The sequence below is a fragment of the Vombatus ursinus genome, unplaced genomic scaffold, assembly GCF_900497805.2.
Source record: "Vombatus ursinus unplaced genomic scaffold, bare-nosed wombat genome assembly UNPS02014799.1, whole genome shotgun sequence".
NCBI lineage: Eukaryota > Metazoa > Chordata > Mammalia > Diprotodontia > Vombatidae > Vombatus > Vombatus ursinus.
The window spans coordinates 30,393,331-30,418,457 of NW_020954577.1; the positions used below are offsets into that span (position 1 = coordinate 30,393,331).

At 43.2% G+C, this 25,127-nt stretch overlaps 1 protein-coding gene across 1 annotated transcript in view; it reads right to left on the reverse strand.

Moving 5' to 3' along the window:
• RFTN1 (raftlin, lipid raft linker 1) overlaps positions 1-25,127 on the reverse strand; it is a 156,461-nt gene that overhangs the window by 80,669 nt on the left and 50,665 nt on the right. The window contains exon 4 of the mRNA XM_027871938.1: positions 15,808-15,916. Coding sequence (XP_027727739.1) covers positions 15,808-15,916 — 109 coding nt within the window. The remainder of the gene's footprint in view (positions 1-15,807; positions 15,917-25,127) is intronic.

A 25,127-nucleotide genomic window follows, 5' to 3' on the forward strand; every position in this document is an offset into this window, starting at 1 on the left:
AGTCACCACCACGTCCAAATGGGTATGCGACATTCTGCTCTGTTGTCCGCCACCTCACTACCTAAAGCAAGGAACAGCATTTCATCATTGCAGGATCATAGCTCTAAAGCTGAAAGGGAGCTCAGAGGCCCCACCATTTAACAGCTGAGAAAAGTGAAGCTCAGAGAGGGAAGTGACTTGTCCAGGGTCACCCAGCTAGGAAATGTCTGAGGCTGGATTTGAACTCAGGAAGATGAGTCTTCCTGACTCCAGGCCCAGCGCTCTGTGCACTATGGCACCACCGAACCAAACAGAGGCTAAGTGACTTGCCCAGGGTGACCCAGCTAATAAGTATCTGAGGCTGGATGTGAATTCAGGTCTTCCTTACTCTAGGCCCGGCACTTTGTGCATTACGGCCCCGTACAGCTGTAGGCATCAAAGGCAGAATTAGAACCCAAGCCCTGTGACTCTCGAGCTAGAGTTCTTCCTATAGTATCATGCTGCCTCTGGACCCAAGATTCATTGTATTACATCTCATTTCTGATATCTTCTAGGGTCATGTCTACTTGCATTACAGTAGTCAGTGAGTGTATAAATTACTCTCGAGATTCTGCTTTTTTTGGTCTACACTGATTCATGTAATGCGGAGCTCACCAGTGGTGTGAAATAAAGGCAGCTAAGTGGGACAGAACCCAGCTTGTTAGGGTGCTTAGATGGCTGAGGTGTTTCTATTGCATCATCGTGGCAATAGGGAGCCACTGAAGAGTCTTGAGCAGCACCATGGCAGAAGATCCCATGTGTGCTTTAGGGAGAAAGTCTGGCCTGTGGTGTAGAGGGTGAGGAGAGTGTCTGGAAGCAGGGAGACCAATCAGGAAGCTACTGAACAAATCTAGCTCATAGATGAGGAGGGCCTGAACTGGAGAAGGTTAGCATACGTATATCAAGACCGAGCTGAGGCAAGAGAAGTCGTGCAAATAAGACTGAAAAGATCTGACAAATGACTACAGATGGAGGAACACGCTGGACAAGAGGGAGTGGAGAGTTGAAAGACAGTCTACCCTCACAGAGCTGTCCTTCATGTGTGAAGAGGACCAGTGACATCACAGGTGACATCCTGACTTTTGTGTGACCTGGATTTAAATGAGGCAGTGCTGTGTCACCAGAAATTTAATGACTAACCATTGATAGTGTCCCTCCTCTGCTCCAAAGGGAAAAAAAGACCACATTTATTTTGTACATATTCTACACTTACTTATCTACGAATACATACATCCCAATGACAGTGTAAGTTTCCTGAAGGCAAGGACTCTCGCTTTTTGTCTCTGCATCCCCAGAGCCCAGCATAGTGCCTGGTACATAGCAGGTGCTTAATTAATGCTTGCTGTTTAACTGGTCAATGAACCATAGAGCATCCTGTCTCATCTCAGCCAATAAAAGATTGTTTCCATCCACTATCTAAGGAAGAAACCTTAGAGATTGTCAATGTACTGGTAAGATTAGGCTCCATCTCTGTCTTTCCCTATCTGTCCCTAGCCCCTTCACACACACACACACACACACCCCTTACACTGCTAGGGGAGCCCAAGTTCATACATTCATTATCTCTGCTGGATGGAGGACAAATCAAGCACAGCGATCATTGCTGAGAGGTGAATATCTGCACCTTTCAAAGACACAGATGGGACAGTTCAACCTGTGTTGTAAACTCGTCAGTGGCAACATGTATTAATTTGCAATGCATAATTAACACTCCAAGACATGTTCCATCTCATGCAAAAGCTTCAAAATCAATATGGCATTTTGGAAACTTTTCTGGTGATAAGTTAATTCCATATTTGTAAAAATGTTTCCTGCAAAGTAGTAAGGAGGAATGAGGGCCATCTGACCCTCAGGAGCCATTTACGGTTTGGTTTTATGTGATGTCTGTCACTGGACATGTTTCAACAAGCTCAAACGCTGAAGTGCCTCTTTTACCAGCATCAGAAAAAAGAAAGCGCATGAAAGCAAGATACAACCAAGAGTACTCTTCATATTCACAAAGCTACTATGGACAAAGGTTCATCGCATCACAGACTCAGAGTCCAGAGCGGAACTTGGAGAGGTCCAGCTAGATCATTCCCCTCATTTTACAGAAAAAACTGAGACGTACTAAAGGTTAAGGGACTTGCCCAGGGTCACACATAGTAAGAGTCTGAGGTTCCAAATCCAGCTCTCTTCAGATGGCATTATATCACTACTCAACATGAAGGGAATACTCTGCTGTCCTTTGTTGTTTTTAAGTCATTTCAGTCGTGTCTGACTCTTTATGATCCCATTTGGGGTTTTCTTGGCAAACATACTGGAGTGGTGCCATTCCCTTCTCCAGCTTATTTTATAGATGAAGAAACTAAGGCAAACAGGGTTAAGTGACTTGCCCAGGGTCACACAGATAATTTCTATTTTTATCCTTTCTGGAGTCTTAAGATTTGATTTTATTAAAAACCACTTCTATCAGGTCCCATTGGTCCAGGAATGAGAGAGGTACTCACAGCTGAGACCATCATGGTCCAATCTGCAGAACACTCAAAGAGTGGCATGTGGAAATCCCAATAATAATAATGACTAGAGATCACAACTGCAGTGTGCCTTGAAAGTCTGCAAAGTGTATTCTTCCTAACGGGAAGGAGAGGAGAGGAGAAGAGAAGGCAGCACGGATGGTTAAGGTGTACAGCATACCAGCTTATTAGAATGGCGAAGTTGATTAAAAAAAAAAAGGGAAGATGATAGATGTTGGAAGGGCTGGGGGAAAGCAGGTGTATTAGCACACTGTTTGTTGGTAGAGCTGTGAACTGGTCCAGACATTCCAGAAAGCAATTTGGGATTATGCCTCCAAATCATGAAACTGTTCACTTTGACCCAATACCACCAGCAGGTCTACGCCCCAAAGAGATCAGAGAAAGAGGAAAAGAACCCATTTGTGCACAAATATTCAGAGCAGCTCTTTTTGTGGCAGCAAAAAAACCTGGAAACTAAGGGGCTGTCCATCAACTGGCTAAACTGGGGAGAGAGGAGGGGTAGCCAACAGCTGCTTTAAAACAGATCTTAGGGGGCAGCTAGGTGGCGCAGTGGATAGAGCTCTGGCCTTGGAGTCAGGAGGACGTGAGTTCAAATCCAGTCTCAGATACATGACACTTACTAGCTGTGTGACCCTGGGCAAGTCACTTAACCTCAACTGCCTCACCCCCAAAAAATAAATAAATAAATTTAAATTAATAAAATAAAATAAAATAAAAAATATCTGGAGGTTTTAGGAAAGGGGAGGGAATAGTTATTTATATAGAGCCTACTACGTGTCAAGCGTTTTAAAGAGAAAAGTCACATAACACTCTGTTCCTCAGTTTCTCCAACTCATCCCATGGGTCTGGTTAGATGGACTAACCTTTAAAGGATGCTATTGGGAGAATGTAAGCTCCATGAGGCCAGGGCTATTTTATTCATGTCTTTGTGTCCCCCAAACACAGGACAGAGTCTGGAGCATAGTAGGCCTTGATATATGCTTGGTGACTTGGAATGAAGTGTCAGGGAACAATGTTAAAATATGCTGAGGCAGCATTCTCTAAAGATGATGCTAATTCCTCCCTTGGGGGACACATCCTGGGGTTCTGTCACCACTTCAACCTCTCCGACTACAGGGCGGGTGGTGCTGTTTGTGCTTCATTCCTGAAGAGGACCACAATATCAGGGAGGTGATGCCATGACTTGTAAGTGAATCGGTAAGTGAGGGAAGGCTGTGCAAAGTCACCAGCCTCACTCTCTCCTCCGGAGCCATCTGGGTCCAGGGCCAGACATCCATCAGGACGACTGGAGATGGTCCTGGATGCAGCTGGAGACCGTGGCCTCTTGAACAGATCTTTAACAGGTCTCAGTTTGTCTGAGGCAATGCCCATTTGGTGTGCAAGAGTAGGTAAGAAATGAGGCCAAAAATGGCCCTTTACCTAGTCCAAAAAAAAAAAAATCAATCTAGGAAAGGAAAACCCTCAGGGTTTCTGGCCAAAACAGAAACAGCTGCTATTTACACTCACATTGAGCTAACAATGTTGGGCCCAAACAATGACCAAGGGAGGCTTGGGCTGGGACCTATTGTTGGCCAATCAATGAGAGCCAGAGTGCAATTGTTCAGTGAAAGCCCCATTGGAAACCACCCATGATAACCCAAAGACTTCCCAGGGACCCAAATAATGGGGGCTCTTCCTTTGTTTTGCAGGCATTTACATGGCATTTTGAAGGCCCCAAGAGTTTATGTGTTGTTAGAGGGTGGGTGTTTTTTTCCTATTGACCCCAAGTTATTTTTATTATTATTTCATGGGATATGTGCACTGCAGGCTGAAGCCCAAAAGAAAAAAAAATCCCACCCAGAATCTTATGAAGCCATAAAATCCTAATACTTTACACGGTCAAGTTCCATTTCCCTGAAAGGGAATTAAAATGCAGTCACATCATTAAAAAATATATCAAGGAAGGCAAAGGAAGGTGGTGGGACGAGCTGAGCTGATCTACAGAAATGTCTCTGTCTTAAAAATGAGAATGTCCAGGGGGTCTCAGTGATCTAGTGGGAAAACACAGAGGGTCTACAAGGTTCAGGGCATGATTTTTAAGTGAAAGGAATCTTCACCAGGCTACGTTGCTCTATTCCTCATCTGAATTCATGACTAATCTAACGGTCTGGATCCAAGTTGGAAAGGTGGAGAGAAATGTATGCCAAGGCAGCTAATGAATGAGTGAATTAAAAAAAAACATTTATTTAGACCTTACAATGTGCCAGGCATTGTGTACATACAGGAGATGTAATGGGTTAAGACGTTCTCACTCTGGAATCAAAGGATTTCGGTTCAAATGAAAGCTCTTTCCTTTGTGACGTGTGACAAGTCATTTAACTTTTCTAAGCTTCAGTTTCCTCATCTGTAAATGAAGGATTTGGACTACATGACCTCTAAGGACCCCTACAATTCTAAATCTAAGATCCAATGGCTACAATTATAAAAGAAACAAAAAATACATTTTTAAACAGATTTGAGAGGTTTTGGGGAAGAATCAGACTTCTCTAGTAGGAAAACCACCCAACAGAAAAAGGGCTGATTTAATTTTAGACTCTATTAGCAGTCATTGCAGATGCCAGAGATGATTCAAACGGATTGTACAGAAGTCAGCTGTTAGTAGAGCTTAAAAGCAGATGAGAAAGGAAGGAGGAGAGAGAAAGAAAGAAAAGAAAGAAAAGAAGGAAAGAAGGAAGGAAGGAAAGAAAGAAGGAAAGAAGGAAGAAAGGAAGGAAGGAAAGAAAGAAAGAAAGAAGGAAGGAAGGAAGGAAGATGGAGGAAAGGTCACTGGATCTGGCATTTTAGGTCACTGGTGGCCTCAAAGAGAGCATTTTCAGTAGAGTAGTGAACACAGACATGTTAGAAAGTTGGGAGGGAGGGTAGCTGAAAAAGTTGGGATTCCAGCAAAGTTCTGGTTGAGTTAGGAAGTGTTAGGGCATTCCTGAGGACTCCTAGGCTCTCAGTGTGAAGCAGGTGTGTGTGTCCTCTCTCTAGGGTTTCCCATTACTCTCTCCCACTTGTCCGGGCCTTTTCAAAGGCACCATTGGTTTCTAGCCAAATGTAGCCACAGAACTGTGGTGGTTCAGACATGTTGACCTTGCCCTCCTTATTATAATAGCTGAACTTAGCCACATTCTCTTTATTTCTTTTCTCTCTCTCCTTTCTTTTCCTTTCACCTTTCTTTCTCTTCCTTTCTTCCTCCCTTTCTTTCTTTCTCTCCCCCCTTCCCTTTTCATCTGCTTTTAAGCTCTACTGTCCTCAAGGAGCTACCATTCTAAAGAGGTAAGCAATACACACATTGGTGGACAAATACAAAACACATGATGCTCACCCTCCTGGGTTCTCCTCTCTCTTCTTCTTCTTCTCTTTCTCTACACCACCTTCCCCAAAACCTCTAGTGGTCTAATCCATAATCCCAACCCCCCCACTCCAGCCCTTGCCCCATTCTCTCTATCACCTGTTACTATTTCAATGACTCCCATATCCATGTGTTTAATCTTGACTTCTCTCCAGGTCTCCAGACCCACATGACCAGCTGTTTACTTCTGGATGCTTCTGCCCTGGATGTCCAAAATGATATCCTTACCTTCACCAAAGACTACTGCTCATACCCCTAATTTCTCTCATTCTGTTCAAGGCACCATCATTCTCCTGGTCCCTCACAATGGAAATTTAAAAGCCATCTTGGCCTCCTTCCCCTCCCCCCTCCCAGGAGCCAAGTGGTTGCTGATTGCTGAGGATTTTTATCGCCAGAGAACCCCGAGTACTCTGTACTCCCTCTCTCTCCCTTGGCTATCCCCCATTACTTCTTCTCATCACTACTACCCCAACCAAGGTTTGCAAAACACTATACAAATGTTATCTCATTTCATCCTCACAATAACCCTGGAAGGCAGCTGCTGTTGTTACCCCCATTTTGCAAATGAGGAAACTGAGGCAGCCAGAGGTTAAACTTGCCCAGGGTCACACAGTCAGTAAGTGTCTGCTGCAGGATTTGAACTCAGGTCTTCCTGATTCCAAGCCCAGTGCTCTGGGCCATCTAGTTGTTCAAGAACCTCTGATCTAGAAAAATAAAATGCCAGCCCCAAACACAGAGCCCATACTTCTAGACACTTCAAGCATCTAAGCAGAGAACAAAGAAGCACCCTGGTAGATGGAGGAACGCAGATGAATGAACTCCCTTTTCTGCCTGGGCATTCTACTCGTTGTCTCCCAAGGCCCCTCCCTATTCTAACCACCCCGGCGATGCCGGAGAGGCCACGGGGTCCTCACTGTGCAGATGAGAACTCTGAATCCTAGAGAGACTGAGTAATGTGGCCAAAGTCGCCCAGCTCACTGTCACAACCAAGACCCAAGATCCTCCTTCTCTAAATCTGAGCAGTTTATAGAAGGGGTGGGGGAAGGGGGAGGAGGAGGGAGGGTTAACGCCATTTTTCTTTGATCCTGAATTAACACCTCACCTTAATTAAAATTGGGCCTCTGTGATGAATCTGTAGACATTAGGCTCTAAATCATCAACCAACGGGCAGAAAGCTAATGATGATTTAAGTACGCTGTGCAAAGTTTGGCAATCCTGGGAATTTCAGGTGTTCTTTCTCAAGGCCAGGAGGCTCATAGAGGAAAAGTACTCGGAGCTTTCTCTCTTGGGTGAAGACCGCACTCAGCACGGCCACTGGGTAACTCGGTTAATGTGGTAACTAATTCTCTCCCACAAGACATCACCTGATTCTTCCCATTGCCTCCCAAGGAATAGCTTCATTTTAAAGGGTTGAATTTTTTATGTTCTTAGACATACAGGGGCTGTCCCCCTCCCAGGCTAACTAAGCAAGAACTCTGCAACCAGTTTTCCCTCCCGAAAAATGAGGTGGGGGCTTATACCTAACAGAGACCAGCCATGAGCCTGATGAGGTCCCGACCCAAAGTCCCCGCTCTGAAAACAACCATGGGCTTTAGCTTCCTCTTCTGTGTCTCCAGTAAAATATGTGCTGGTGCCCAGCTCCAGCTAGGGTAAGAGCACTGCCCTCAGAAGAATGAGAAGCAATCCTGGGAATTATCTAGTCTAATTGCCTCATTTCTGGAGCCGGACTCTTCATTTAGAATCCAATCAAGACATCAAGGATTGGTTTTAGGAAACCAAGCAGTTAATTAAAAGCCCCTAGTTGTAGTCATTATTTCTGACTAGATGTGTGATTTGTGGTCGGTCAATATGCATTAATTAAGTCCCTACTGTGTGTCGGGCACTATATTAAGTGTTGAGGATACAAAGAAAGACCCTCTACCTCAAAAAGTCAGTCTGCTCTGAAGAAGCTCACCATTTAATGGGGTCGACGACGTAAAACCAAAGATGTACAAATAAGATGTATACGGGGTAAATGAAGAGGGAAGGGTGAAGGTTAAAGAGAACTGGGAAAGGTTTCTTGCAGAAGGCTGGATTTCTGTTGAGACTTGAAAGAAGCCAGGAGCAGAGATGAGAAGGGAGAGAGAGAGTTCTGAGCATGGGGGGCAGCCAGTAAAAATGCCAGAAGTCAGGAGATGGAGGGTGGGATGTGAGGAATCACAGGGAGGCCAGTGTCACTGGATCACAGAGTATGGGGAGGCTGGCAGAGGGGGAGAATAAGGCGTAAGAAGACTGGCAAAGGTAGGAAGGGACTGGCCAAAAAGATGGCTTTGTACTTGATCCTGGAGGCGACAGGCAGCTAGTGAAGTTGACTGAACTGGGGGGTGAGGGTGGGTAACGCCGTCAGACTTGTACTTTAGGAAGATCAGTTTGACAGCTGAGTGGAGGATGGGCTGGAATGGGGAGTCAGACTTGAAGCAGGCAGACCCACCTGTTACTGCAGGAGTCCAGGTGGGAGGTGACGAGGGCCTGCACCAAGGTGGGAGCAACGTCAGAGGAGAGAAAGGAGCATACGTGAGAGGTGTCACAAAGGTAGAAACAACAGAACTTGACAGGTGACTAGATATGAGGGTGGGTTGGGTGGGGTGGGAAGGCAGGAATGGAGGGAGAGGAGGAAGGATGGACAGATGGATGGATGGATGGATGGATGGATAAGGGAAGAATTTAGGACCAAAAAGAGAGAGCATTACTACATGTAAAATAGGTGATTTTTAATTACATTAAATTAAAAAGCTTTTGCACAAACAAAACCAATGCAGCCAAGATTAGAAGGAAACCATAAAACTAGGGGAGAAATGTATAGGAAGTTTCTTTGATAAAGACCTTATTACTCAAATATATACAGAACTGAGTCAAATTCATAAGAATATAAGTCATTTCCACAATTGATGAATGGTCAAAGGATATGAGCAGGAATTTTTCAGGTGAAGAAATCAAAGCTATCTATAATCATATGAAAAAATTCTCTAAATCACTATTGATTAGAGAAATGCAAATTAAAACAACCCTGAGGTAGCATCTCACACCCATCAGAGTGGTTAATATGATAAAAAAGGAAAATGATAAATGTTGGAGGGGAGATGGGAAAATTGGGACACTAATGTACTGTTGATGGAGTTGTGAACTGATTCAACCATCTTGGAGAGCAATTTAGAACTATGCCCAAAGAGCTATAAAACTGTGCATACTCTTTCATTCAGAAATGCCACTGCTAGATCTATATCCCAAAGATGTTTTTTAAAAGGAAAAGAACCTGAATGTACAAAAATATTTACAGCAGCTTCTTTTGCAGTGTCAAAGAATTGGAAATTGAGAGGAAGCCCATGAATTGGGAAACAGCTGAACAAGTTGTGACATATGCTAGAAGAAATGAAAAGCAGGATGACTTCAGAAAAACCTCAGAAGACTTACATGAACTGATGCAAAGTGAAATGAGCAGAACCAGAACACTGTACCCAGTAACTGCAATATTGCATGATCAACTGCCAATCACTTGGCTATTCTCAGCCATACAACAATCCATGACAATTCCAAAGAACTTATGAAGAAACATGCTATTTGCCTCCAGAGAAAGAACTGATGGTGTCCAAATGCAGATCGAAGCACACTTATTTTTACTTTATTTTTCTTGAGGGATTTTTTGGTCTGTGTTTTCTTTCACAACATGACTAATATGGAAGTATGTTTTGTGTGACTGCACATGTATAACCTATTATCAAATTGCTTGCCTTCTCAAGGAGTGGGGAGGGAAGGGAGGGAGGGAATTTGGGACTAAAAAATGTTAAAAATCGTTTTTTACATGCAACTGGAAAAAATAAAAACAAGAAAAGGAAAGGACAAACATAGAATGTAAAGAAGCATGAAAGGATATGAATTAGTGTATGCTGGGTCAAACATTTCCAATAAAACAATATATAAATGAGCACAACAATTTAACTGGAAAGAACAATAACAAACCTATCGTAGATGAGTGTTTCAAAATTACAACAAATAAATATGCCCCTAAAATAACAGATATTGGAAGGCACTCCCCCCCCCAGACATTGCTTTGCAGGGATGTAGGGGTGTGTGGGAGCAAGGGAGGGGGGCAGCTCCATGGTTATAGAACATTGCTTATAATTTTAGGTATTTTGATTTATTGATTGATTTTGCTGACTTTTTTCTTTCCCTTTTTTCTTTAGGAAAATCGGTTTCACGAGATTGCTTTCTCAGAGAGAATACGGGGAGAGATAGAGGGCAAAATGTGGGTGAAATAAAAAACAAAACAAATCAATGAAATTTATTTTAAAAAAATTAAAAGAAGAAGAAGGTTCAGCGGCTCCCTGTTGGTTCCAGAATAAAACACAAAATCTCTGGCCTTTCAAGCCCTTCCGCGATATGGCTCCAACACGTTTTTCCGGGATGATTTCACATTATTCCCCCTGAAGTACTCTACACTCCAGCCCAACCCGCCCACTGTCTGCTTCCAGTATTTGCCATTTCCTCCCCTGCAGCCCCAAACCTACCCCCTTGTCAGCCTCCCTCTCACCTCCGCTTTTGGAAACCCCCAGCTCCCTCCCTTCAAGCTCAGCTCCAATGCCTCCTCCTACAAGGAGACCCTTTGTGATTCCCATGCTCCCAACACCTCCACCCTCACCTCAAAATTACTGTGTCCTGGGGCAGCTTGGTGGCCCAGTGGATAGAGCACCAGCCCTGGAGTCAGGAGGACCTGAGTTCAAATCCAGCCTCAGACACATAACACTCACTAGCTATGCGATTCGGACCAAGTCACTTAACCCCAAATGCCTCACCCCAAAAAAATTACCGTGTCTTTTTGGGTATATATTTTGCATTCAATTGTCTGTGGACATAACTGCTTCTTCCCAGTAGAATGGAAGCTTCTTGAGGGCAGAGCCTGGTACAGCTACAAGAGGCAAGTATGTGCTACGTATGCAGCTAAATTAAACTGAATGAAATCCGGGTTAAATTCTGCTCCCAAGCCTTCGTTAAGCAGGAATTCATTCCGCAGCCTCCAAAACCTTCCCAGGCCCCTCCCAGGAGGATTCTTCTCCAGGACTTGGAAGGATCCCTACACGTCTGTGCCCAGCCCTGGGACTGAAACATGTGGTGGCCCCCTGAAGTCATCGGCATAAAGAATGGAACACAACTGGGTGGGAAGGATAAAAACCCCGAGGCAGATTTAATACCCAGATTTAATATGACCCGCTTCCTCTGGAGCTAATATTGTGTTGTCCACAACGGCCGCACCACATTTGAAGGAATACCATCATCAATCTGTGAAAATCCATTCTAGGGGGCAGGGAAGGGGGGCATAAAAATAAGGGTGAGGAGGGGCTAGGAAATCATCAAGCACTGTGCTAATTTTATATGACACAGAAATTAGTTTTCCTCATTGTGGGAAACGCTGACCCCTACCCCCACACCCCATTACCACCACCACCTCCTCCTTCTTTCTCTCCCTCCCTCTGCTATTCAAGTGTTCAGCTAATTTAAACCATTTGCTTAGAAAACTAATACTATGGCATTGTTCTCTCAAGGAAGGATAAAAAAAAAAGCCCAATGGTTTCCAGCTTCTATCTGATGTGCGGAGAACAGTAGATGCATAGACCAAATGTACGGTGACAAAATGACTTAATTACCATCTCATCCAGAGAGGCCTCTTTGTCAGAGCTACAAGTCATAATTTCACACAAAATAATGACCCAGATAAAGAGTAATGACTTCCAGCTACAGCAGCCACTAACTTGGGATCATTTTCTCATAAATGAATGGCAATTAACCAGTGTCACCGCTATATAGAAATAGGGACCGAGCTACTCATTAAGCAATTAAAATGAAAATATGAATCCTTCTGGGGACATTTAATTTCTGTAAATGTGCCCATCACTGGGGGCTATGAGCTCGGATCTCTGTCTAGGTCTATTCACACACGAACAAAATTCTCTACAATGGAGGAGAGTTGCTGACTTTGGAGAGGGGAAGAGGGCAGTGGGCTCCCCTCTCCTCCCAGTTGCTGGACCCTCTTTAAGCCCTTTCTGACAACAGAGAAAAGAGATGAGGATCCAAGGAGGACCCCTCCTTTTCCATTTTAACCCTGAAATGGGCCAAAATGCCCAAATGTCCTGAAATGGACAAACACACAGGCAGGAAGATCTCGGTCCATCAATTTCAACCCCATGTCCATCAAGCAGAGAAAGAGAGGGAAGGAACTCTACCATACTCCAGGGGTCAGAGGCAGCACAGTCCTTCTACTTCTAACCATCCATCATGAAATGAACCCTTTATAACTGCCGGCCACCATCTTTACTTATCTCCTACTGAAAGCAGCAGAGAATCTCAAATCCAAAGTTCCAGCCAACTTCCCTCTCCTAAATTTCAATATTTGGGGCAAATTGATTAGCAAGTCTAGACCTTAGTATCTGCCATATTTTTAGTGAAAAACTACCTACCTAACACCTATCTTCCAATCACCTATCTCCCAAGAGTGCAGCAGGGCTTTAATGAGCCAATTAGTTAAATCAAATCATGAAGGAGAAAAACCAAGATGATGGCAAAGGCAGCATTAAGTCAAAGCATTTTGTAAATAAATGTAGGATGAACTCCACTATAAAAACAACTTAGGAGTTGTTTCATAACGAGCTGTTCACAGCTCCATCTGCACTGTGTTCGAACAAGGTCCCCCAGATCCTCAGGGAAGCCTGGGCCGTCTCCCATTTTACAACATGACATACCCACAATGCAGGGGGTTTCCTCACAGTGCCGGGATGCTGTTTAGTAAAGTTCTAAGAAACAATCTCTTACTCAAAAGGGCACTGGTAAGCCCAGAAGGTGAGTCATCATACAATTAAATTTCCTGATGACAGGTGGAAGGTGGCTTTGGCTACGAAGGGGGGCTTGTCCGTGTGGACGTTTATCACAGCCCAGGCAGGTTTAGACCTGGACTGCATACCCTGGAGAAAGGTCACAGCTGCTGGCAGAAAGAAGTCGACCATGTGCACTTTGCGCCCCAACTTGCCTGTCCATCCTCTACACAGCAGGTAACTCCTCTTTATGGGGAGAGCCCAATAAAGTCAAAGGGACCACGATTTTCTCTGCCCTGATTACTAACCCAATATAAGGAAGCAACACACAAGGCAGGTGGTAGAGAGTCCCAGAATTTAGGGGTGCTGAGAGGCTATCTTTTTTGTTCAGTCATTTCAGTTGTGTCTGACTCTTGGTGACCCCATTTGGAGTTTTCTCAGCAAAGATACTGGAGTGGCTTGCCATTTCGTTCTCCAGCTGGTTTTACAGATGAGGAAACTGAGGCAAACAGGGTGAAGTAACTTGCCCAGGGTCACACAGCTATTAAGTGTCTGAGGCTAGATTTGAACTCAGAAAGATGAGTCTTTCTGACTCCAGGCCCTGAATTCTAACCACTGCACCACCTAGCTGCCCTCAGAGGCTACCGAGTCTGACCCACACTTGACTGAGAATCCCTTCTCCAATATGCCCGTTGAGTGGTCATCTAATCTTTGACCAAAGATATCCAGTAAAAAGAACCCCGCTACCTCCCCAGGCAGCCTGTGCCACTTGGTAATTTCTCTAATTATTAGAGAGTTTTTCCTTACATCAAACCTAAGTTTACCCATTGTTCAAACTGTGAAATAGGAGAAGTAGGTTGAAATAACTCACAGGGAGGAGAAAAGGTCTACGTATGGAGTAGCCAGGGTTTGTCTTCCTTTAAATCCACACAGAAGAATGTTTAGCGCCCCTCCAATCCTATCCAACAAGCATTTATTAAGCGCCTAACAGGCATAAGGTGTCTGCTAGGCTCTATGGACATAACCACAAAAGAGAAAAAAAAAAACAGCTGCAGGCCTACAGATCACCCCATGAGAGTATAAGCTCCTTAAGGGCACAAACTGTCTTTTGCCTCTTTTTGTATCCTCAGCACTTAGCACAGTGCCTGGCACATAGTAGGTGCTTAATAAATGCTTGCTGGATAGGACTGGAGTGTCACTAAGCGTTCTTCTGCATAGATTTAAGAGAAGACATTTAAGTCAGAGTAAATGACTGACTGACATTTGTACGGTTTGGGGACTTGTACTGTTGAATACCTCATCCTGAGCATCTCACTGAGAAAGACCCTAAGATCTCTTTCAACAAACCACCATGGGCCCATGACTTCCCCAGTCAGCACTTCTGAAATTGACTGTTTGAGCTCAAGTATAAGACTTTACATTTAATCCCACTGAATTTCTTCTTATCAGACTCAGCTCAATGCTCTAGCCTGCCAAGATTCTTTCGGATCTTCATTCTGTCCCGTTGTGTGTTAGCCGGCCCCTCTCCTACCCCAACCCCAGCTTTGAGTCCAGTGAATCAAGAAGGATGAGGCAGGAAACGGGGTTTAACCTACAGGACTCAGGCCGTGCAAAAATACAAAACTTTCCATGGGGTGAACTGCTTTTGTCTATCTTACCAATTAACGTCTGTCCTATGAGACAGGGCCAGCCAGGCGATGTTCCAATTTGGCTAAGACAAAAATAACAACAACAAAAAACCTCCCGAACATTTTTCAAAGTAGTGTATTTACTAATTTAGACATGGCCTTAGTCCTTCCATCCTAACCACTGCTTCTCCATGAAAACACAGGCAGCCTATGACCTTTTTAGACAAGTATTTTCTAGAATTTTCCCCTATTACTCAGATTATAGACCAAATTCCATTCTCAGGATATGTGCACACTGGATAATTAAAGTACTTGATTTCCAAAAATTCCAGAGAGCAGTGTGTTCAACAAACAAAAAAAATGATTTATAGAAACACCAGATGAGTGCTCAGACTTCTGACTCGTGGCATCTATGTATGAAAGCAGGACCATAATCTTCCCTTTTACAAATAATAAACTTGGTCCTCAGCTCTCCTGGTGCACCTGCCAATGACTCCGTTGTGAGTGATTACCAACTCCTATACCACACTGCTGAAGTGTGAAATTAGTGCAGAGGGTAAAATCCAGCAACAGCATCCTCCAGAGGGAGTGGGGCCTTATGGTAGGGAAAAGTCCATAAAGAGGGAGCTAAGAAATGCAATGAGAATCTACAGAAAACCAAAGAAATGGCTGCCAACATCTTAGTACTCATATCACCATCTAAACTATACCATGGCACCTTAGAGCATTAGGAGAATTTAAGCCTTTTGAGGGCAAGGACCCTCTGACTTTCATATCTGTATTCCTCATGACCGAGCATGGTGTCTGACATGTAGGTGCTTAATAAATGCTCACTGATATAGTGAAGTCCTGATTAGTGTGAAAAGTGAATTCCATGAAGCATCTGAATTTGCACTATTTGAAGTTATAATTAAGTAAATCAGTTCCAGTCCAACGGAAATATTTGGTACAAATTCAAATTAAACTCTGGTCTTCCTAACTTCAGGTCTAAATATTCAATCTATCGTACCACCTAAATGGCCGCAGTTTTCTGGTAGACTGCTTGATTCAACATTTATTAAGTGCCTAGTGCATGCCAGGTACTGAGCTAAGTACCACGTATACAAAGGCATAAATTAAATAGTCCCTGTCCTCAGAGAGCTTACATTCTACTAATCAGGAGACATCACCAGTCTTGACCTCCAAGGAGGTGGCAGGATCAGCTGTCTTTCTACAAACAGAGCTATTTCCATGGGTCTATTTTGTACCCAATATCCTCAGATTAATCTGGGACCAGGCTGGCCCTGATGTGGCCTCTAGAAAAGAGAGAAGGGGAAATTCCAGGAAATTTTCCTAACACCATCCGGCATTTGGTCAATCCTGATCTGCTCAGTTACAGTTACAACATGTAGGTAACATCGAATTGATTTCTTCTTGGCCATGGTACTTACTTTCTTAATGAAATTCGGGATGATTTTTTGGTCTGTCAGGTGGTCCAAGGAGGAACAGCAATCTAATTCCAAGATGTACCCTTCATTATGAAAATCATTTTTCTGAGATCTGATGAGAGAAGAAAAACAGACAAAAATTGAGATCCTCTGCAAAGGGGAGAGAGAGAGAATGAATGAATGAAACTGAATCTTTGGGTCACTGGAGCAATTCCTTTTTTAAAATTTTATTTAATTTTATTTTTTAGTGATTAATTGGAAGTCAATGTTGAAAGCTATTACTTTCTTAAAAGTCATGGTCCACAAACATCCCATTCAAGAAAACAATGACTGATGGGCAAAAACGTGAAACCTACTAATGAGTGATATTTACATTGGGTGTCCTCAAAGTCTTAGTGCAGATGCTAAGCAATTAAAGCTTTAAGTTTTAAGATATTAAAAGCTAAGTTTTAAGTTATTAAAACCTAAACTAATACTAAGACTTTTGGGACACCCTGTATCACTCTTTATATCCATCACCTGGTTTGAATCTCCTATGAAGGCATTATTATCCCCAGTCTACAGACAAAGAAACCAAGTCTCAGAGGTGAAAGGACTTGCCCATTGTCATCCAGTCTGTAAATATCGAAGGCAAGATTTGAACCTGGATCTTCCTGGTTCCAAGCCTAGCACCCTATCCATTATACCACACTGTCTCATGTAAATAAATATCCCTATGTACACAACTGAACATAAATGAAATTGAGACCAATGAAAAACAAAAGTGGGAGATGCAGCTCACAATTTCAAGGACGATTTTCTCCAGGGAGGGGGTGTGTGTGTGTGTGTGTGTGTGTGTGTCTGTGTGTGTGTGTGTGTGTGTGTGTCTGTGTGTGTGTGTGTGTAAATCAGTGTAAAGTCTTTCTGGAACGTGATAAACACCTCCACACTGGGTGGGAACTGGTCCCTATATTCTCTGCATAGCAGAGCTGTCCACATGCTCCAAGTGGCCCAGAATCAAAGATGGCCCTAGAGTGGCCCGAAAAGCAGGGTAAGAACCAGTGTCCTGGGCCAGAAGGGACATGTTGCCATCCACACCTCAATCTCTCTGGCTTCCTTTAAATCTCAACTAAATCCCCATCTTCTACAGGAAGCCTTCCCCAAACCCCCTTAATTTCAGTGCTTTCCTTCTGTTAATTATTTCCTATTTATCTTGTACATAGCTTCCTTTGCATATATTTGTTTTCATGTTGTTTCCCCCATTTGGATGCTGAACCCCATGAAGGCAGAGACTTTCTTTTGCTTCTTTTTTTATCCCCAGTGCTTAGCGCAGTGGCTGGCACATAGGCGCTTAATAAATTGTTTACTGTTAGTTTATTACATATTTCAAAGGAAGACCAAGTTGTATATAATAGATTTGCAGCTTCATATGCCATCATCTTTTTATTATACTATGTTATCAAAATGCTTGTTCTGTTCCATAAATTTAAAATAAAATAAATTTAAAAAAATAAATGTTTCTTGGATTGACTGATTGATTTGGGGGGAATTCCCTATATTCCACATGGAAATACATGGATATGGGCAGCTGCCTAGAAAGGAGGACAAAGGGAAGGGAACAAGTAAGTACCTACTATGTGCCGGGCATAAATAACTCATTTGATAAATCACATAGAGCAGCTGCCAGGTATTTGATGATTCTTAGCTCTAACTGGGCAGAAACCCAAGGAAGGGGAGAATAAGAAAGAAGAAACTGGTCATTGGTGTTTCCTCCCCAATCCTCACCCCACCACTACCTTGTGTCTGCTTTGCCTGTATATTCCTATTCACGCACACATGTAATCTCCCCCAACAGAATGGAAGCGTTTTAAAGGTGGGGACAATTCCCTATTTGTCTTGGTAACCTCATCACTTCGTTCAGGGTGTGGAGTATAATAGATGCTTAATAAATGCTCACTGACTGACTCATTCTATAACCGAGGAAGTCGTGCCTCATTTTCTAGCCTTTTGATCTGGCTGGTGAATATTTTAGAAACTCACACTCCCATACGTATTTTTCAAATATCAGCTCTGGAAGCCCCTATAGGATAAAGGCAGGCTACATAAGGAACTGCCCAATCCAGCATGTGAAAATTCCATTTCTAAGGATCTTCAATAATTAAGAGCGACCGATGGAGCATGTGAACCTCAGCTTGTTGGCACGGAGCTTATGATTTACGTGAGATCTGAAATGAAAATTAAAAGGGTGGGGAGAGAATGAATGAGAGAGAAGGGGGCAGAAAACACAGGAGGTGTCATGGGGGGTGGGGTGTCTCAGTGGAGAATGTATGAAAAACTATGCGCAAGAATCACAAGGGATGAAATGGTGGGAAGGGGCTACCGCCTTGGTACAGATCGGCACCCTCTCTGAAACTCAGGACACCTAGAAAGTTGCCTTGGGGCACTGAGAGGTAACATCACTTGCCCAGGGCCACCCCGCCAGTGTATGTCAAAGGTAGATTTTGAATTCATGTCTTGACTCTGGGAATAGCTCGTTATCTCAAGGAGTCTGTCATTTTAAAATGACCAGATGACTTATTCAAAATTGCACTTGACCTAAAAGATAAAGTCTTCCCAACTCACATTATAACCTCACAGGAGTACGATCGGGATTTCTCCAGGTGAGATACACCGAAATTATACCCCAGTCCATTTTCTGGTGACAAAATCCAGAACCTTGGGACACTCATTTCAACCTTTTCCTGCTTTCATGGTTTACATCTACAATCTGAATGGAAAGGACTAGAAGAGGTAACCTAAAAGAAAGGTAGGGAAAGAGCCCAGATATCCGTAGGCAAAGAAAAACCCTAGAAACAAAGAACATACTAGCAAAATGATAGCTTTAAAAAAAGAGCAAAAGAAGGAAGAGAGATATAACTTTCTGTGTCCTTTATTTATTAGGTTTCTTTTGGCCCTGATCTGCGATTACACCCATGTTGGGAACTCCCAGGTGAGAAAACTCCCTCTACCAATGCAGACAGAAACCTTCTTCACAACTTAAAGTTTTAAAAAAGCTGCATGAAGTATTGAGAAGTGAAGTAACTTGCCCAGGATCATACATATCAAGGGCAGGATTTGAATGGAGGTTTTCCTGACTCTGAGGCCAGTTCTCTATTCCCTCCCTGACACCCCTTCCCTACTCAGTTTATTTTAAAAATGCCAACGAATAGAGGTTAAGAGATCAATAGATCAATGTCTACAGGGAGACAGGTTTCCAGTGCTCCAGGGCTTTGTCTGTCCTTCATGGCTTTCTATTCAAAATGTTAACCAATGACTTGACCAGAGGCAGACATGGCATGGCTATCAAATTTACAAGCAGTACAATAGGTGAGAAAGGTAGTTAAGATGGTAAGAAATTTGGGGGGCTCGGAGACTCACACAGCAAAACAAGGATTTCCTCCTAACCCACACTCCCTACAGCCACTCCCCTCAATGATGACTAAGAAACTCAAGGGTTGGCAGACATAACCTGCTATCAAACCACTTGTATAACACTCATATTAACACTGCTTGCTTCCCCACTGTAGTAACAGAATTAGGACTGCTACCTAGTCTTCCCGACCACCTCTGAGCTTTCCTAGAAGAGGCTGAAAGTGCCAGCCCCGAAACCAGGGATGAGCTCTTGAGGGCTGTAGTCTTTTGTCTCTGGAGTTCCTAGTCAGTGACAGAGCTTTGGGGCACTGTGGGAAGGGACTTACACCTTTCTTGGAGGAGACAAAACTTAGGGGAACAAGGAGGAAAGCCAAAGTACTCCCAGTGCCTCTCACTGACCTTATCTGAAGGTGGGTTAGGCTCTCTGATGTGTGACCCTGAGCAAGACACTCAACCTATCTGCCTCAGTTTCCTCACTTATAAAATAAGGATAATAACAGCACCTATCTCACAGGATTATTGTGAGTATCAAATGACAATGTTTGTAAAGTGATTAGCATAGTACCTGGCACACGATAGGCGCTTTATTCTTATGCTTCTTCCTTTCCCTCCCCCTTTCGTTGTTTCCTCAGTGCTTAGCACAGTGCCTGACAAATAGTCGGTGCTTAATACATGGTAGCTGATGGCCTAAAGCCAGGCAGGAATACCACCTGTAGTGGATGAGAGAGCATCGGGTGAGCCCTGGGTGAAGGCCAGGGGAAGGGAGCGATAGTACTCCCCACACAAGGTGAGAAGTCCATGCTCCAGTTATTTCCATCTTTGCTTAGGAAGTATCTGACTACAAGGGGTGACATTAGGACACATCCTCTTTACAACTCAATCAATTACTACCATGTCAGCAGAGTGGCCTCCTCCTAAGAGACATCTGCTGTGACTCCTGCAGTGGAGGAGGTCAATCCAAAAGAGTTTCCAGGAAAATGGTTTCCACTAATCAGTAAACATTCATATAAATTCCTATTATGGGAAACACGGGTTGCAGAAGTTCTCAAAATGTGGGCTGGAGACCCTCCCAGGGGGTCTTTGAAGGCAAAACTATTTTCATAATAATAACACATTTTAATTTTTAATACAGTAAATAATGCACATACTAACTCACATAAACAAAAGCTCTTTTTTGGGGGGAGGGTCCTCAACTATTTTTAAGAGTGTAAATGGGTCCTGAGACCAAAAAGGTTGAGAACCTTTGGCATAGTGAAGGGAGAAAAGTGGCCTCAAAGCCAGGAGAGCCTGGTTATCTCCTGCCTCTGACATCCTGGCTGGGGGCCCTGGGCCAAAGGCTTACCTCTCTCAGGGCTCCAGGAAACCCCCTAAGGCTTTAATCGTACAGAGCGTTTGCTTCAGTAGAAGAAGCTGAGTGAAATCACAGGCCCAGCCCCATCTCTAGGCTGTGAGCTAAGTTAGGTACTGGGGAGACAGAAGCAGAACAATCCTTACTTTGGAGGAACTCACATTCTGTGCAGGAACCAACATGTCAACACAAGATAGGTACATGAAATAAACTCAAGGTGACAGGAAAGTGGGTGGGTTTCTTGAGAAAACTCCAGTTCATAGAAGAAGCTACTGGCCTGCCACTGGAATGATGCTGAGATAATTTCTATTCAAAGTAAGGGCAACAAAAATTCAATTAAAGCAATAAAGAACAAGATTGCCGTACACAAAATGTAATTTCCAAAGACAGAGAAGATTAACTGGAAGCCAAACTATCTTCTCCCTTCACTGATAGCTGAAGACCGCAGAGATGTTCTTTAATAAGATAAAGATGGTGTCTCAGCAGATGCTTATGACATCGTCAATGATGAAAAGTATTCCCTCTGAAGGCAGAGGGCAATGTTTTCCTCCCTCATCCCCTAAAAAGGGATTCCTACCAACCCACGGTCCTCTATTCCATCTCACTAGTTTTCTGAAGTCTCTGAACAGAAACTCAACTTAATTTAATTTCAGCCACCCTATCTGGGGAAGCAGGTGTGAAGAAACCTGTTCCTGTTTAATGAATACCTGTTGTGTTAAATGGTTTAACTTTAATTAATTAATCCATGCCCGGTTGTATTTGGAGATCATTAGGGTCCCTTTAAAAAGCCAAGCTTTTGAGTCACGATGAGTCACCAACTTGGAGTGGGGATTGAGAAATGGCTGAGGCACACAAAACAACCATTAACATCAATCATTCAGTCAATCAACAAGCACTTATTAAGTGCTAACTATGTTCCTGGCACTGTGCTAAGCCCTGGGAATTCAAGGTTCAGAATGCAAGGAAACCCAGAGCACACAATCAGAAAGCAAAGCTAGCCAGCTTTACGGAGAGAACAGACTTACAATAAAGAAGGGAAGGCAGGGAAAATGGAAAACAGGTTGGGTCCAGTGGGTGGAACTGAGCACCCCAAATCAGTAAAGTCTGGTGGGTGTTGGGGGGGGGGGCTTTCATTTGGAAACAGGACCAGGCATTGGAGACAGGAAGCTCAGACCCTGGCCCTGGTGCTGACTCATGCTAGCTGGGGGAAGGAAGACGGAAGACTCCTGGGGAAAATGGATTTCAGCTGTTTTGCTGGTCTTCATCTGATAGGGTGACTCAGGGGGATGTGGGCTTCTTCCCACTGGGGGCAGGGGGGCTGCTCTGGTCCCTACAGAATCTCAGGGTTACCTCCTCAGGAATCAAAAGTCTCTGTTTGGCACGGTTTTTAAATTTTATTTTGTTCGATAAATGAATTAACTATTATAAATTTCTTTTTACCTAAGCATTAGCAAGGCCTTTCCCAACTTGGATTCTACTATTTTTATCTTCAGTGGGACACAGTTATGACAACTGTTCTGTGTCTAAACCTCTGAGCCTATTGTGACCCCTAAGAAAGAGGCACCACCCACTCACTACCTGATGGCAGGGGCTACAGGCATGGACATCTCCTAGAGGAGAAAATATCATGTGCCCAAACCTTGATCATGAATGGGAATGTCATTAACTTCTTAAATAGTACTATGCCCTGAGATATTCTAAGTAACTCAAAGCCTCCCCAACATGAGACTGTTAGCCCTAGCTGTTTCTCAGCACTGTCTAGGAAAATTATTTCTGCTAAACTGGACAAGTTAGCATTTATGAAGCACCTACTACGTGCTGGTCAGAAATTAGGGGGTTTTTAGGGGAGGAGGTCCCCCAAATGCTCATGATATCTATATGGAAATATAAGATAGAACTTTGTATTTAAAAGTACATTTAAAAGGGGGCATTTATCTACCAATCATTATTGACAAGTATTTATTAAACACCTACTATGTGCCAGGCTAAGAACACAATTCAAAAGTGAACCAATCCCAGAACTCATGAAGTTTACCTTCCATCCAGTGGAATAAATATAGAAATATGTAGAGAATAAATATAAAATTAGCACAAGGTAGTTAGGGAGACAGGGGGCTAGTAGTCGAGGGGATCATGATGGGCTTCATGCAGAAGGTAGTGTTTCAGTTGACTCCTTAAGATAGTAAGGGATTCTACAAGGCAGAGATGAGGAGAGAGGGAGTTCCATGCGGGAAGGATGGCTGGTGAAAAAAGTACGGAGACAGCAGATGGCGCGTCATATCTGAACAAGAGAGAGAAAGCCAATCTGCCTGGACCATAGATTAATCGATCAATAAACATTTATTAAGCACCTACTGTGTGCCAGGCACTATGCTAAGCATTGAGGATGCAAAAGGAGGTAAAAGACTGTACGCTCAAAGAGCTTACAATCTAATAGAATGTGGAAAGGAGAGTAATACGCAATGAGGATGTTTCCATGGTAAACAAAGGGCGCTCCCCTCCTTGTTTTCTCCCTACCCCTTTTATATCATATAACTTCTGTACAGCCAGCTGAGTTAGAGATTAGCTATACTGGACTAGTGGACTCTATATAATTCTTAAAATAGGTTTGGACTGCAGAAGCTTGAAAAGACCTCTCAACTTCAGCATGAGACAAAGAAGGGAAGCCACAACACTGGAGGCCATCTGGTATAGTGGTTAGGACACAGATCTGGGTTCAAATCCCCCATTAGACACTTAACGGCTGTGTGGCCCTAAGCAAATCACTTAACCTCTAAAGGCTTCAGTTTCCTTCCCTATAAAATGAGAGAGTCAGACATGAAGACCTCTAGGGTCTTCTTCCAGCTCTGAACCTATGATTCTATCAATGCAAAAACACCACACTTGTCAAAGCACCCATATGTATGGAAAAGGCTGGAGAAACCAGAGTTACTAAAAATCGAAATACAAGATCTCTCAATGAAAGAGAGCTCCAGATTCTGCTGACTGCCACAACTGTCACATTCCCAAAGATCCTTTATTATCCCCAAATTAATGGGACAGGGCAGATGTTATACTGACATGTGGCCAGTTGGGTGCTGAGTAATGGACAGGACAGTTTTTCTCGTACTCCTACCTTACAGACTCACTTGTTTCCTTTAAAAGCCATGTGATTCTCCCTACTTGTTGGCACTCTGCCCTTCTCCCTTCCCAAATTACCATGGCTAGCTTTGAATTTACTTATCTGCATAGATGTTTTCTCCTATTAGAATGTAAGCCACTTGAGGACAGGAACTATCCTGGGTTTTGCCTTACACTCCCATTCTTGAATGGCATCAGAATTTGGAAGATCCCAAAGATACTGATTTCTCTAAGTTTGTCTCCTTACCTCCTCTGACCTAAAATTATGCCCAAACACAATGCCTACCACGCAGTCAGAACCTAAAATGCCTTTTGTATTAAATGAAAGGAAAGGTGGTCCTTAATGTGAAAAAATATCCACCAAATGACAAATCTGTCTGCTTGTTAAAATCATATACTACTATACTCGCAGGATGTGAGCACTGGAAAGTATTTCAGAGATTATCCATCTCCTCCAAACCCCTCGCTTTGCAAATGGGACATGGAGGTCTGCAGAGGATTGTTTCTGCCATTAAATGATCCTACCTACTTCTCAGCACTTGGCTGTTAGTGTGGTCCAAAAAAGCTTACTTGGCTGTTATGAGGACCTGTCCAGCACACATTGTGTTGACACAGCCTATATGTTTGTGCCGTTGCTGGGGACATAATCTTTGTTATGCTATTCAACATGGCTATCTTCCAAGACGCCACAATGAAAGAGTAAGCTATTCTTCCTAGCACTTGAAAAATTTCAAACTATCAGTTGGCTTGAAGGTTTTCAAGAATCTCGAGAGTGATATTCTTTATTCCCAGAAAGGGTTCTGATAAAACTAGCCTAAGAGACAGTGAAAACGTTGGTGCTTGCTCTGGACGCGTTGGGCAGATCTGGGAAGAGCTGAATGGACCCACAGCAAGGCTTCTGAACAGCAATTATTCTTAAAAAAAGACATTAAAGGGTCTATTTTTAAATAATAAACACGTAACAGATCTCATGCAAGCCCATAAATCCCTCAGACACCCGTCAAAGCACCCAGTTTAAACAATGTTCTCGTTTTCCCATGCCTTCAACTACAAGTCAGAATGTGTTTATGTGGGAAAGACAGAGAGGCAAGAATGTGTGGGTGGATCAATAGACTTGTTTGGGGTTTTATTTTTGGCCTCATTTGTGAATAATTAGAAATTGATGGAGGCAAACAAAAGTCTAAATTGCTAGGCAATTTTCTAACTAGGAAAAAAAATGGCAGGATGCAGATGATGGGTCAAGTTCTCAATCTCTTGGAAGCAAGAGGAAAACTAATTAGCTCTTCAAAGAAATTTCACAATCAACCAGAGAAGGTGCTCTTATAGGGTCCATAAATTTGTTTTTGTTTTTAGTATTCTGACAGCAGTAATTCAATGACTGGTTTTCTTTGTAATCCAATGTATTTTCTTGTATACATTTATATACATTACCCTAAGAAGGAGTCCATAGGGTTGATCAGACTTC